Raw genomic sequence first — 14,723 nt, 5'->3', positions numbered from 1 at the left:
AATGAGAACCTAGCAGACTAAATACAAACACGACACCAGGCATGAGAATATGTCTAAAACCAACATACAGATTTGTGGTAAATATTGACAAACACTGAACTTGTAGTGTTTGGCATTTAATAATAATAAACAATGTACAGAGCTAAACAGCACGAAATCCAGATATAAAGATATACAACCAGCAGGTTAAAAATTACACATTTAAAAATAAGTTATACTTTATATAAAGGCTTAAAGTCTTCAGTCAAAATAGTTTTAAGAAAACTGTTACTGAATTTAAAGGAAATTATCTAGCCTTCATCAATGCATACAACGCTTGCAAGCAGGCATGGCTGATGCCATCAAATATACAAAAGACTGGAATTTATCATACTATAAAAGTTTATCTACTTCTGTTGGTGTATTAGGAAGCTACACAGAAGTTTGATAAACAGTCTAACAATGCCACTGAAAGCATAAGTATGAAAGCATTAAGACTCTGACTTCAGATGCCTATCATTATAAATTGCATACAGAGAACTGCATGCAGTTATGCCAAAACTGGTCTTAAGTCCAAAGGTAAATTTCGAATTCATTTTCTCTGAAAAGCATGGCATAAGTATGGACTATTTTTAATGGAGAGGATAGGCCATAATTTAAGACATATCAAAGTGGTCTTAAAAAAAAAAAAAAAAAGATCTTGATACTTGAAACAGATTCTGGTATGTATTCAAAATGTTCCCATATAACAAAAAAAATCTCTCTTCTTAGGGGAACTGTAAAGGAGTCAGAATTTCTGCTTCAGAGAACTTTCTTCTACAGAAGGAAGGGTACTACATTCGTGTTCCAAGATCTGGAATGACTCTTGCACATTTTTTTTCTTCTCCTTTTCAGTTCACCTATCAAAAGGTTCTTATCATGCAAGAAAACCGATCTCAAGGGTATGAAGCTTTCTTCAGTGCTATGCTGTACACCCTGGAAATGAATAGACAGTTAGCAGAAGAGCAGCCCGCATGTAATTCATTCAAACAACCAACTCATATCAAAGAACTCAAATGGAAGAACTTGGACAAAATTGCAGTTTGAACTCAATGACCAGATGCCAGTAGCTGTGAGGCAACTCATAATCCAAACTTGGTAACTGTGGCAGCTAAACATCCATTCCAATGATAGACAAATGTCAGCCTTAACAAGATAATACTCATCATTCCATAAACTTTTAGGCTGTTTACATTGACATGTTTTCCTATCTTAAGAGTACATTGAATGTTAAACATTAAGAACTTCACCATTGGTGAAGTTCTAATTTCCCAGGCCACTGGCTTTAGCCTCCGACTGCCACTCGAGCTTCTCCACCAACTCTTTCAGGTGATCTTCATCTTTGAAAAAATACACATACAAGTTTCTTTCCATCTGATGTAACTTATTGGACTCTAAAAAGTTTCTCTTTGACTTCAAATCAGCAACAAGATCCATAATGAGTTGATTTAGTTTATTTAAATCAGCCTCCAGTTGATTAAACTGTTCAGTAAGTTCCTAATAAAAAAATACAAAGCAAGAGTTAGTTTTACATTGTTAATACACTATCTGAACTAGAAATTTGAAAGGTTTTTGCTTTTGGAAACCACTTTCCTTGGTAAGCTAAAAATCATTAGAAAAAGAAAACAAAGAGGTGATAAATTCAATTTATGTAGCTTTTGAGCTACATGTATTCACATCAGGTCCTGAAAATGTAATTTCACTTACTTGTTTACTAAAACAGATGAGTTAAGACCATAAGAATCTGGCCTAGAGAGATGGTTGAAAGACACTTCAATAAAGCAAGGTAAATAAATAAAAGTAAGGTAAAAGCGAATAAACAAAAACCCAATTCAATTTTAAGATGAAAAAAAATCAGTTAGCAACTACAATTTTCCCAACTGTCAATCTTACGAGAGTTCAGTGCAGGTAAGCTAGTCATCTACTTATATGTTATTTCCTTATTAAGGGAGTTAAGTTACTTTTCCTGAGAAAGAGTATCAATAGAAAAAGGTGTCACTGTTTTAAGAGGTAACTTTAATCAATAAACAGTTTGTTGATGCATACAACAACCTGTAATCCCTAAATACGCATTGTTCCGATTCCAAAGTTTAATTTCTTAATAAAACTGTTCTAGATGTTAACAAACAAAAGCATTAAAAATATGTATTTTTGTAACTATCTCATAACAAAAGCCTTCCCTCATTCCACTTTTAAGATACCTACAGTTGCTTACTTGCTTATAACAAGCCATATTTAACAACCCCTATCTAACAACCCCTATTCCCTTTTAAAAGGCACTGTAAAACCAATACCCAAGAGCTCTGTTGCTGAATTGTCCTACTACAATTGTCCTTCAAAATTTTGATAACTTTATTTCATCCACACAAGCCACCCACAGGCAGGCCTTTTAAGGGGCTGAACCATACTACTTAAGTACTACAGGGCAAAAAAGCCTTTCTGAAATAAAGAGAAATTTAAGTGAATTTTCCAGTGATATATCCAGAAGACATTTTCCATGCCATAGACTTACCAGTAATACGTGACTGTAGATGCCTTTGAAAGAAATTAAGAGTTAGGTGCAACTATTTGCTCAAAACCAATGAATTATTACCTGCCAACATTTACAAAATCCAACATTTCCTAAGAACAATGTAACTACCAGCCCACCATCATTAAAGCAACATTTGTTGCTGACATGCTGCAGCCAGTTTGTGTCCCCAGCCTTCATACTACATTCATGTCAGAAAAGAACATGACAGGCATGAACAGAATAATTTTAGTAACTACATAAGGACATACCCGACTACTGAATAGTAGCTGATTTCCTCCACAATACAGAGCATCACGAAGGGCATTTACATCATTATCTAGTTTGGACAACAAGAGAGACTGTTCTTGAGAAGACACTGCTATCTGGTCTTGTGCTGCAACACAATCCTGCATTAACTTCTGAGCCATCTGTTGCAGGTTTTTGTATGTTTTAACCAATTGCTTTTTATTTTCTCCTTCCAGAAACTGGTATAGCCTGTAACAAAAAGTCAGACACAGGGTTTTTAAAGTTACCTAAGCATTCCCATCATTGCTAGTCAAATGAAGATCTTCCTGTTGAAGTCAGAGTGAGGACTACCGAAGGACAGTACTACTCAGGTTACTCTTGATATACTGCTGTATCTCCCACTGATTTCATGATTCCATCTGGATATAGCTCATGAATGATTAATAGGACTCCAAATATTCCAATATATTATAAGCAACAGCAATGAAATATTGAAGTGGCAGTTAATGAGTACACAACAAATACCAGTAGAAGTTGACAACATATGCTTTTGCAAATTATTTCACTACCCTTCAAGCACAGCAAAATAAGTTTTTGTTTGTTTGTTTTTAAACACTAAAAGACAGAGGACTTCAGTGACCAGTGAGAAATGAGAAATCTTTATGAAATTTTCAAGCTGACTGGACTGTTTCCCATCTTGCATTTATGAAGAGACAGCTAAGGAATTCTACAATTAGTTGAGCCATGCAGAAGACAGCAATACTTTACTTACACCAAACAGTACCTTTACATTACATCAGGAATGGTCTCATACAATTACTGATAACTTTGCTCAGTTGCTACTACCACCTCTGCTTATCAAAATCTTTAGAAGTTGAGTCTCAATAAAGAATCAGATTGGTTTTAGTAGGAGCTATATTTCAAGAGTAACTGAGTTTCTTTGAAGTGTCTTCTGCTTACTAAACATTTAGGGTTTACAACTCTTTCAACTTCCTTTCAGTCAGGAATACTAAGACTTCTAAGACTTGCCTTTTTAAAAGAAAAAGTGAAAAGCAGCCAGGTAACATTGTGATTTAGTTGTGTGGAGACTTAATAATAAACCTGAACAACAATGTTACACGTTGTCAACACACACAAACCTGGAGCAAAATTAATGCTCCCTAATTTTGGCAATCACATGAGTCTGTGAAATACTAAGCTATCACTTAACATGAGCGCTATTAAAAACACACTTGAAAGTAGGGGGAAAATCCTAACGTTAAAACATCAAATATTATAAAATGCACTATCTGGAAAGGTTTTGAGTCTTGAAGTGACATAACACACATTCCTGCTGTATCACCTGAGCTACAGGGAAACTTTGTTACTTAGATGGTGAAAGGAAACTTCTACATGGGCAAGAGGACACAGAGGCCAGATAGCAAGGCAAGCAGCAGCAATGAGCTAACCACATTTCAGATGTTCCTGGAGTAATTCCTCTCCTCTGCCACATGGGGGTTTTTTAAGGCTAAACTGATGAGGCCACGGATATCATTTGGGAAATCAGTTCTTAACAGCTCTCTGCATCTACGCTTCTGGAGTAACTTTCAAGGAGTCCTAGGTCAGTGAACTATTTAAGAGAGGTTTTGCTATAAACATTCACTATATTCTCAATGTTGCTTAGGAGTGCTCTGGCAACATAAACAAAACTGATACTTGAACAGTTTTCCTCAGTTAAATCTGGAAAGAGCCTCTAGTGCAAGAGGCAAATCTATCTCAAAGGCTTCAGTTTTGCAGCATTCAAAATACAAAGTATCTATAGAATACAACTAATAATTTAGCAATGGGGATGACTTCGCTTACCAAAGCCTTTATCTCCCCAACTTTATTTCAAAATAAGCCAAAGCTCAATAGCAGCTGCAACGCTCACCTACGAGATAAGTCATCCTTTGGACCAATGGTGTTTTGTGGCTGTGCGGGTTGAGCGAGCTCCGATAACACCTCTAGCCTCTGTTGCAACTCGTTATTGCTCTGTTTCAGAGATTCTAGCAAACTATCAAGCTGACGGTACATGTCTTTATGTTTCTTCAACTCAATTTCATAGGCTAGCTGAATAAGTTCAAATGATGCTTTCTGTCTTAGCAAATGGCTGCAGATTTCATCTTGTTTAGAAGCAAAACAGTCCTGCCGAGCAATCTCACGATCCAGGTCTGCTTTCACCACTGGCACACTCAACAGTTGTGCATGCTCTTTCAGAAGAGAAGGCAGTTCTTCATTGTTTAGATGAGCTATATGTTGCTTAATTGTTGAAATTTCACCTTTTAAACTGGATATTTTGGCCTCAAGGTTTTCTTGTTTTCCAACACCCTGCATAAAGCAAAACATTTGTCAATTTCCATCACAGTTCCCTCATACTTTTATATCACTTCCCTAACACATTTTTTCAGTTCACAGAATAATCGTGCATGTATGTGAAAATCATCACATCTACAAAATTCAACGAGAACTCTGCAAGAAGCTTTACAGAACTACGCAACATAAGGCAATTAAAGATTTAAAATGCAGATATCAAACTTCAGTAAATAGCAATTCAGCCCGATTGCAGTGCCATGAAACGGTTTATTGTGGAAAAATCAGAAGAGCTGTATTTTACTTCACACCTAGATTTCAAACGTGTCTAACTGAAATCTCCCATGCAAACACATTTTTATATTCAGCTCGATGGCTATCAATACTGCAACCAGAAGCAATCTTTTTCAAATTAATCCATCAAGCCCTATATGATGAGCGTACATAAATGAAAAATATACTGACATGAGTTAGTCCACAACTGTGACATAAACTAATCTTCTTCCTTCTCTTACAATTCCTTCACATTCTTAATTTCCACTAGTCAGATCTAATTGTCACTCTTCGAGACATCTCTGGGTTTCAACCGCCCACTTATTTGGTATCTAAAAACACACCACCACAATGTCTCCATATTATAAATTTCTGAGTTTCAAAATCATTAGCAAAAACTTAAAGTTTTAGCTCACTATGGACATGAACAAGAACATCTTTACCATATTAACTGCCCTATACTATAAAATTTCAACTAAAAAGTTATGGTTTTAATTGTTGTACAAACAAGGGAAAGTCAGAAATTTCAGTTTAACAAAACTAGAAAGGTATTACTAGGTTCTAGTTTTTCAAGGTAATAAATTCTGAAAGGCAGAAGAATCTCTGCCACACCGAGCAGTTTCTAACCATAGACACTGAAGCTATTCCACAAGAGCAAGAATAAAGTTTCATAAAAATGCAATTTCACTACATAAAAAGTGGAAATAACAATAACTCAGCAGCTCTTTCTACTAGATGCAGCTGAACATGCCTGTCTCTGTTTAAAACCCCACCTTATATCATCTTTTGTGGCTTACCTTGTTCTTTACTGACTTCAGCATGCTCTCTGCACACTGTATAGCTGAATTCATGCTTTCTTCTTTAGCTTCAATTTGAATTAGCTGATGCTGAGCACAAATATATGCCATCTGGAGCCTGGCCACCTCATGACTCTCCTCACAAGCTCCATTAGCCTCATCACAAGTGACTGGTTTGCTCTCATCCCTGAGCTGAATGCTGTCTTCATGCAAGTTTTCAAACAGTTCAGACATACCCGGATAAAAATGATTTTTAGCGTATGAGGTGAGTGCTGCAGTGCACTGTTCTTCCTGAGACAAATACTTGTCCAAGGAAAGCTGAGAAAAAAACAGAGGTGAACCTGCCCCTTGTTCTGAATCTGAAGCAGTGAAGAAAGAGGCCAGTTTCTTAACTCCATCCATAAGAGAGAGCAGATCATTATCAAGCTTATTATTTCCTGCAGTAAACACTGCCAGCCCTTCCTTCAGATCTTTAAGTGCTTCATCCTCTTTGCTTTTCAATGCCTGTAACATACTGCTGTTCTCAGAAATCATCAGCTGAAGCTTATTATGCCGATGAATTTGAAGAGCTTTTATCTTCTGAAGAGTTTGAAGCTCATCCTCTAATTTCTTAAGTTCCTCCTTCTCCTCCTCCTGGCTCTGTGAATCCATGGGCTTACAGGTTTTAAGGACTTCATCTAGTGCGTTTCCTTCTAAAATGGGCTTACCAGACTCAAGAAGATTATTAAAATCTTGCAGTTCTTTTTCAGATACCACGTGCTGCTCATTTACATTTCCACAAAACCACTCCAGAAATGATCTGTCTTCCGAAGACTCAAACATCCAGTCAAAGTCTTCTCCATTAAGCTCATCAGCTTTTGGATATCCAATTTTCTTAAGAGTTTCCACAAAGTCCTTTCCACAGCTCATGATTGAAGTATTTTTGAAAGCAGAAAAGATCCAAATACATGAAAAAAACCTAGAGCATTATTCCAGTGAGGGTTTTTTGTTGTTGTTGTTCTACATTAAGTATTTTAATAAAAAGGGTCTGCACAGCTGAAAGGAAGTATCAGATCACACCAGAAAACCATATACTATTCTGGCTTAGAGCAGTTATTGAAAGACTAGAAACCAATTTTAATGTCAGGGATGTTTTAAATATATTTGTCCTGATTTGATGGCCAAAATATTAACAGTGAAACCCCAGAACTTTGCAAACACTTACGTGTTTGCTTAATTGACACGCACTTACCACTAAAATAGAGTTTTACCAATGATTCAAAATTAACAGGTGTAAAATACCAAGTAATTAATTGGCCTGCAGAAGTGTTTTACTCATAGGGTTCTCCTCACATTAAATTAAAAAATATATCTTTTTAGCTCTTCCAAAACAAGGGGGTGCTTTCACCTTGCTCTAAGAAGAAAGTTAAATATTACAATGCACTTAAAACCTTGTTTTTTTTTTTTTTTTTTTTTTTTTTTTTAACTTCAGCAGCAAGCAGAATCTTGTCTTCTAAGCCTTCATTTTAAAGTTTCCTCTGCAAATAGAACAAGAAGCCCTTTAACATAAAAATATCAAAATATAAGCTCTTTGGTCATTTATACAAAAATAAATTACACCCTTATTAAGTATTCTAGTCACAATTCAAAAATTACAAGCAAAAGGAGCATGATTCCCAACCAACAACCTACCAGCTGTGGGATTTTAAAGTATAGCCAAAAGATGAGAAAGAACAGGATAAGTTACCAAGAATTTCAGGTCTGCGTAACTTTGGCACTGTCCAGCTTGTTTTAAGTTTGATATTACTTAACACGGAGGTTGTAAAACGTACACTTCACCAGGAAAACCTCAGCTTGTCAGCCGGCCAGAAAGGGATGAGAGCTGAAGAAAGAAATGCATCCTTCTGAAAACCGTGTTTCTAAGTCAGCTTGGAGATTCTACATATGATAATAATAATAAAAAGCATAAATAGAACTCGTTACACGAGCTACCCGTCACGGGGCAGCCCTGTCTTAAAACGCGTACCTCCAGAAGAAGTCGATCAAAACCGCACACAGCTTTAGGCTCGCCCACACCTTTCGCTAAGCCATCGAGAACCCCCCAGAAGGCTTTATTTATTAAATAAATAAACCACCCCTACGAAGGGGGGCGGCCGCCGGTACTCACCGCGGGGGCTGAGGCGCTGAGAGGAGGTGGGAAGGGGCGGGGGGAGGGGGCTGCCGTTGATCGGCGCCAACGGCTCAAACCGCCCGCCACGCGCCGCGCTCGCACAGCCTCCGCTGCGCCTGCGCGCCGCTCGTCTCCCGCCCAGCCGGTGGGCGTGGCTAAGGCGAGCGCGCGCGGGGATTGGCCTGCTGTCCCGTGACGTCAGGCGGGCGGGCTCTCCTCGGGCAGCGGCAGTTGGGTCGCCTCAGTGGGGCCGCCCCTGTCAGGGGGGGCGGTTCCTCGGAGGGGGTTGTGCTGCTTCTCCTCCACTCATCTCAGGGATTTATTTATTTATTTATTTATTTATTTATTTATTTATTTATTTATTAATTATTTTTTTATTTTTGGGGGGCGGGGGATCTTGTTGCGCCCAGCGGGTTTATTTAACTTGGCTCAGTGTTGAACAAACCTACGGTGTCAGACCCTTGTGTTCACCAGGCTCACTGAAACTGAGATGTTGCAGGCGTGCTATCATTATCCTGTAGGGGTGTACCCATAAAGCAACTTTCAGGAAAAATTAGCCAACTAAAAGAAAAAAACCACACTCTCTTAGTTGCTTTTTAACCCATCTTCATTTCATTAAGGGACCCTTGGCTCCCGCATTGCTGGATTTGGTGAACACCACCTCTACGTTTAACCTTAGCTGTTGCCTTCATAGTAATGTAGAAACCACGAGTAAATTTCCTTTCAGCTTTATCCTTATCAGCTTGAAGAGTTGCAAAACTGGGCCTCTGTAAAGCAAGAGCTCAATTATTTCAGTTGTCCTTTTCTGCACCTTCTACAGCCTCATTTCTTGAGATGCGGTGATGCACGCCATCCGCAAGGTGCGGGTGCAGCAAGGTTTTCTACAACAGCAAAATCCTCCCTTCTGCCAAGTTTTCAATGTTCTTCCTTATGACGCTCGCTGCTTTCTTGGCCTTTTGGCTGCCACTGCCTGTTGAGCCGACAGAGAGGTCTCAGCAATGACTGCGGGACGTTTTCTGTCTTGGGAGGGCACTTTCTGAGCTGGGCATCACGTGAAGTTTTCCCAACAATTTGAGCATCCTTTATAAGACACCCCTCAAATTTAGCTGCCTTCATTTCCTATTTACATTTCATGTGCCATGTTTTTCTGAGCTTTCCTATTTGTCTCACCTAGCCTCCTTCACTTTCTCACGTGGAGGGAAGGCGGGGGGGTTGAAACACTGTTTTGTATTTGTGTCAGACATTTTACCTGAGCTTCTAGTACAAGATTTTGAAGCCTTCTGGGTGTTTGCAGGCTACTTGCTTCTTTTGAGATTTTTTGTTTGTTTTGATGGTGGTGTTTGTTTGTTTGTTTGTTTTTGGGGGGGGACATTTTTCCCATTTTTACAGTTCTTTTTCTTAAAATTGAGTATCTGTGTGCTTTATTTGTCTTGCTGACTCTTGTTATAGCGTGCAACTTAATTGTATTGTGGTTGCTATCACAGAGCACCTCACCCACTAATAGCTCTTGAATTAGATCCTCTCCACCTCGGAAGACTAAATTCAGAGCTGTGTTTCATCTTGTGGCTTATAGGGCCAGTTATTCTAGAAATAAGTCATTGCACCCAGCAATTCTCTCTCCACATTTCACCCTGCTGAGGCATTGACCCAGTGTGTATGTGGGTGGCTGAGCCCTCCCACTACATGTCCTAAACGTGCAGCTCCTCTAATCTCACTTAATGCAGCTGTTGAAATGAATCAACGCAGGCAAACGAGCAGCCTCTCAGCTCAGCACAGCTAAGGCTAACTCCCGTGAAGTTTTCTAGCTCCAGATCAGCACCTCTAATGCCTGCAAGGTGCCGTATGGTGATTTGCACTACAAAGTGGTCTGTGCAAGACACAGCTTTACCTTAAGCCCTGACCTTGCAGTAATGAGTAAAAAGAGCTGTAGGGTTGAATTCCTCACCACCGGATTACAGCCTGGTAGGCAGCTGCAGTTTAGGCTAGCTGAAGTTTTCACATCATCGTGCAGATAGAGAGCATTGCACCTTTCTGATGGGGAAGGAACAAAACAATTTGCTAGCTTATTTCATAAAACAATGTTGTTCAAAATCAGTTTGTCCTATAGCAGTATTTCAGTATTGTGTTTTTAATAGTATATATATCAATGTTGCTCATGTAAAAAATACTTGAGTAAAAGCAAATTTTCCAATTTTTACACCTAGCAACCTTTCTAAAATTCCTCTGACCTGAGAGCAAGTCAGCTCTGCTGCTGAAGCCCACATCCGAGAAGTAAGACGCATCTGATACAAGAGGATTTAGGACACTTTCTGGGCTGCTGCAACTAACGCCTTCGGTTCCCTCTGTGACCGTTTCCTCTCACTCTTTCTTCACACCAGACTCATGTGCAGTGTTCCACCTCCCCGTGGCCTTGCACAAAACCTCCATCCCCATCTGTTTAGCTGGGCGAGCAGGAGCATATACTAATTCTGTAGCTGGTTTGGAGCTATGTAGGTGTTGGCCAGTAGCCACCTCTTGAAACAGTTAAGAGCTCAATTGGGCCAGCCTTCGGGCACACTCACCGCAGGAAATAATTTAGCTCTCTCTACCCAGACATGAAAATTTCATGGAAGTTTTCACCACTGATTATCGTTGCAGCCTCCATCCTATCTCTGCTTTGTCAAATTTGGTCAAAATTAGCCTGAAGGTTCAAAAGTTATCAAGGAAAGGAGGAGGGGAACAGATGGATGAAAGAGGAGTTGACAGACAGCAAGATCTCATAATCCCCACTGGCATAAGAATTCAGGCTAGAATTGAAATATTTTAGGTCAGAACATTGTGCACTTAAACTTCTCATTTTGAAAGAACAAGCCTCTAATGTGAAACAAATTTTCATTTGTTAGACCTGAGATCGGCTTTTAGGGGCAGAGATTAAACAACAGCCTTCCCCTGCAAACACGTTACAAACATATCTCTGAAGTTTCTCACAGTCCCTTACCCCACCCAACCACAGCCCCATATGCTTCCCTGTGTTTGCTTTTGCAGCTCGTTATGGGTCAAGAATGTTTTTCTCTGATTCATTTTTTTTTCCTGGTTGTGTTCAGACAAAACATAATTAAAGGCTTACCTTACCCTTTTTTTCCATTCCAGGAGCAGTTGTTTTGCATCTGCGTCCGAGAACCAGAGAGGTTGCTCAGATAGCATATTGCATTTACAAGCCGTTTTATGGTGGATTCCAACAAATTAAGACGTAGACGTTTCTGGAAGGATGTCTGCAAGCTCGGCACAGTTCCATCCGTGCCATGTTGCGTTTGTTTCACTGCAAAACATGCCATAGTTGTGTCTGGTGCCTCACGGAGGAGCTATCGATTACCCACCGGCTGCAGAAAGCAGCCAAGGAGTGCAGTTGCCATCATGCAGTCACTGCAGCTGCCTGAGATAAACCCTCCCACTGAGATACATCTGTCACATCAAAATCTCATATAGAAGTGTTTTGCTTATTACACTTCTAGGTTTGGGCCTTTTTCGGTGAAAAGAAGTAACGGGAGACATGGAAACAAGTTTTTAGCTGAGGAACTGTAGCAGGGTGGAAGCTTCTTCATTTTGCATCCTACTGTTTGGTGGCTCATAGCAGCAGGATTTTGGAGGTCCCTGATTCAGATTGCTGGAGCAGCAGCCACTCTTTGTAAGCACTGTGTCCTAATGAAATTAATTGCTTTAAGCAAATTTATACTCCGAATTAAGCACAGCTTTTGAAGTGCCACGTGAGCTTTTATAACAATAAAGGTAGATTATAAAAATCTGGCACCTGCTTGCTTTCTCTCATGAGCACATGCCTCTTCTGGAGGAACAGGAGGCTTCCCTCTGAGACCTCGTGTTCCTAGAAAAGCAGGTCAAAGTGATTAGCTTTCTTCAGCTGTAGTGGATACAATGCCATAAATAATAATAATAATAATAATAATAATAATAATAAAAGCATTTATAATAATAATAATAATAAAAGCATCTACACGTTTGGGCTAATACTACTGATGTATTTAGACATAAAATGCACAAGGTGCATTTCTTTTCTAGAAAATTAGTTGTTTGCTCTTCTGACCCCATTTTAGATTAAAGTGCCGAGCCGGGCTGATAAGCTGGGCTGCCTGTGAGTGGGATTTGTTCCTAAGAAATGGAGCCTTCATGTGGGAAGGGGCACGAGGACTTGGCCGGGATGGGAAAAGTCCAGCTTGGTCCCTGATAATTCCTCGTGCTGCTCCCCCATCGTGCCCCAGCAATTTCTGGCACCACTGATGGCAGCTCTCCGCTCTTCGCCTGTCCACACACCAAACCCTTCTTGCCATGCTGAGGTCCTTAAAAACACTGGGAAATCTGCAAATTCCAGAAGTATAATAATAGTAATAATAGTAATAGCTCAGACCTTTGCCATTGAAACCTTTTTAAACTATATTTTTAGGGGAAGTTGATGGTTATGTCACCATGAATTTAATTGTAATTTAAGGCTCTTTCCCATTTAAATTGGCTTGAAAAAATCATCCTGATAGCCAAGCTTTTGGACTTTTAATATTAATTTTACCTTTCTTATAAACAAATCATAAGATGTTACAAATGTCAGAAAAGAAGCTGCACAGGTCTTAAACTGACTGGACTTTCAAAAATAGTGCCCCAACATCAGTCATAATAAATTTAGTCATAATAAATTTATAAATCTATGATAATTTAGTCAAGTGCTGGATAGTATTTTATGTGACAGTGGTACTTTCAAAAGAAAGCTTTGCTAAAACATGTTTCACTATGCTTTGTGCATGAGTATTTTTGCTGATTCAGTGGCTTACTGGAATCTAGCATAAAAATATTGACAAGCCACGTACCACGACTTCAACCTAACAGGACTGCTGCTATATTTTGAAGAAGTCTCTGTATTTAAGTGCAACATGCTTGACAAACTGAAACAAAAAGCAATGGATGTCTCACACAGTTGAAAGTGTAATGAAACAGTTTGCAAAAGCATTTCAGTTCTGTCCCGCCTCCCATCTCTCCCAGTAACAAACTGAAACGCTCATCGTTGGCTGGCTGTGCATCACCCTGTGATGTGAATGCCACATTCAACAAAGTGCACAGGCAGAACTTGCAGGCTGCCTGTTACACGCTGCTTTTCTACCTTGCACCGAGCTGGAGTGACTTCAAGTGCAATTCTTTCGAACAGACACTAATGCATTTCAATTTGCACTTTGTTTTATAGGTTGGTTTGGTCTTCAGAAATGTAACAGTGGGAATTTACGCAGCACCCATGGTTATAGACAAATAGCGTAAATGACTATTAAGGTTACATTGGGCCAACGTAGGTAAAAGAACTTTAATTTAAATAGCACTCCGACCTTAATGCCATAGTATTAATTTGAATTGCTAAAGCTCAGTGAGCTCCTTATTAAACAGGCATTAAAGCTACATGAAAAAGATTTGCAAAGAGAAGAAACGCTATAAACAGAGATGATGAAAAATTCTGAGAAAAAAATGAAACCCACAACAAGAATTTATAAAAATCTGTATTTATATTATGACGAGATAACGGTACAACACAACACTCCGTGCGAGCACCAGGTAGGTGTACAGATGACCCTTGACAGTGTCCCCCATCTCACAGACGGACCCTGCCTTTTGGCTCTCGGACCCAACGGCTCTGGCACAGAACCACTCGCTACCACCTTCAGGCAGCTTCACCAGTGACCACGCATGCTGAAATCTCACCGGTTAAAAATCCTTATTGCACAGACCCTTTAAATTACAGAGACCCCATGTAACCACATTTTATGCCTCCCATGCAAAATGGAAGGAAGAAATTCTGAAATCGGAGCACCTTCACAATGCTTTGCTGGGGGCAAGCCTCTAGGTGGACTTGCCTCCCCAGGAACCTTTTACAGGGATTAATTTATAATGAATTAGATAGAACATGACCAAATGGTTTCTATTATTTTCTGTTCAGTATTTCTCCTCCATTTTAATTCTAGGTAGTTAGGTAACCCTGGGATGGGCTTCTGCAGCTACCAATTAACGATGTTGCATTTACTCAGCCACTTGAACAATTTGCTTAGTTGCTGGTGAAATTTCTGTTATTTTTAATCCATTTCCCCCTTTCCTATTTGTGGGGAGTGCAGATCTTCTTAAAGAGTATCTAATGGGATTTAGGTTTCCTTCCACCAATTTCAGGAAGCGCGAGTTAGTGGATTAATTATCAACTGTTATTGGCTCTTATCACACGCAAAAACAATGGCCTGGAGCATCAAAATCTTTAGCAGCTTTCCGAAGGAGCAACCTGCTTTGCAGACATTCCTTAATCAATACCAGCATCAAATGAAAGCGTATAAAATTAGCATTACTTAACTAAAAGCGGTGATGGTGTGGTTCTTTCTTACAGTGTCAG

At 39.4% G+C, this 14,723-nt stretch overlaps 1 protein-coding gene across 4 annotated transcripts; it reads right to left on the bottom strand.

Moving 5' to 3' along the window:
- Nucleotides 1–106: 106 nt before the first annotated feature.
- Nucleotides 107–8,419, bottom strand: HAUS3 (HAUS augmin like complex subunit 3). Of its 4 annotated transcripts, none has more exons than XM_035325664.1 (5): nucleotides 8,321–8,419; nucleotides 6,175–7,691; nucleotides 4,686–5,122; nucleotides 2,800–3,025; nucleotides 107–1,515 (listed from the first exon to the last, which is right to left on the bottom strand). In XM_035325664.1, the coding sequence occupies exons 2-5, from the start codon at nucleotides 7,081–7,083 to the stop codon at nucleotides 1,282–1,284; spliced, it is 1,806 nt and encodes a 601-aa protein (XP_035181555.1). In that variant the 5' UTR covers nucleotides 7,084–7,691; nucleotides 8,321–8,419; the 3' UTR covers nucleotides 107–1,281. The 4 variants fall into 4 exon arrangements, with proteins under 4 accessions (XP_035181555.1, XP_035181553.1, XP_035181554.1 ...); XM_035325662.1 differs by lacking the exon at nucleotides 8,321–8,419 and adding an exon at nucleotides 7,901–8,252; XM_035325663.1 differs by lacking the exon at nucleotides 8,321–8,419 and adding an exon at nucleotides 7,986–8,252 and having other exon boundaries at nucleotides 6,175–7,712.
- Nucleotides 8,420–14,723: the final 6,304 nt, after the last annotated feature.

Source organism: Oxyura jamaicensis, chromosome 4 (assembly GCF_011077185.1).
Source record: "Oxyura jamaicensis isolate SHBP4307 breed ruddy duck chromosome 4, BPBGC_Ojam_1.0, whole genome shotgun sequence".
In the NCBI taxonomy this organism is placed as follows: domain Eukaryota; kingdom Metazoa; phylum Chordata; class Aves; order Anseriformes; family Anatidae; genus Oxyura; species Oxyura jamaicensis.
The sequence above is the reverse complement of the archived record's forward strand: the minus strand, read 5'-3'. Positions and strand labels throughout refer to the sequence as shown.

Excerpts from the sequence above, each read along its gene's own strand:
- HAUS3 (XM_035325664.1), bottom strand. The coding sequence starts at position 7,083 with ATGAGCTGTGGAAAGGACTTTGTGGAAACTCTTAAGAAAATTGGATAT. Across the intron at positions 5,123-6,174 it reads TGAAGTCAGTAAAGAACAAG|GGTGTTGGAAAACAAGAAAA; the intron begins GTAAGCCACAAA and ends TGCTTTATGCAG. Across the intron at positions 1,516-2,799 it reads AGCTACTATTCAGTAGTCGG|GAACTTACTGAACAGTTTAA; the intron begins GTATGTCCTTAT and ends TTTTTTTATTAG.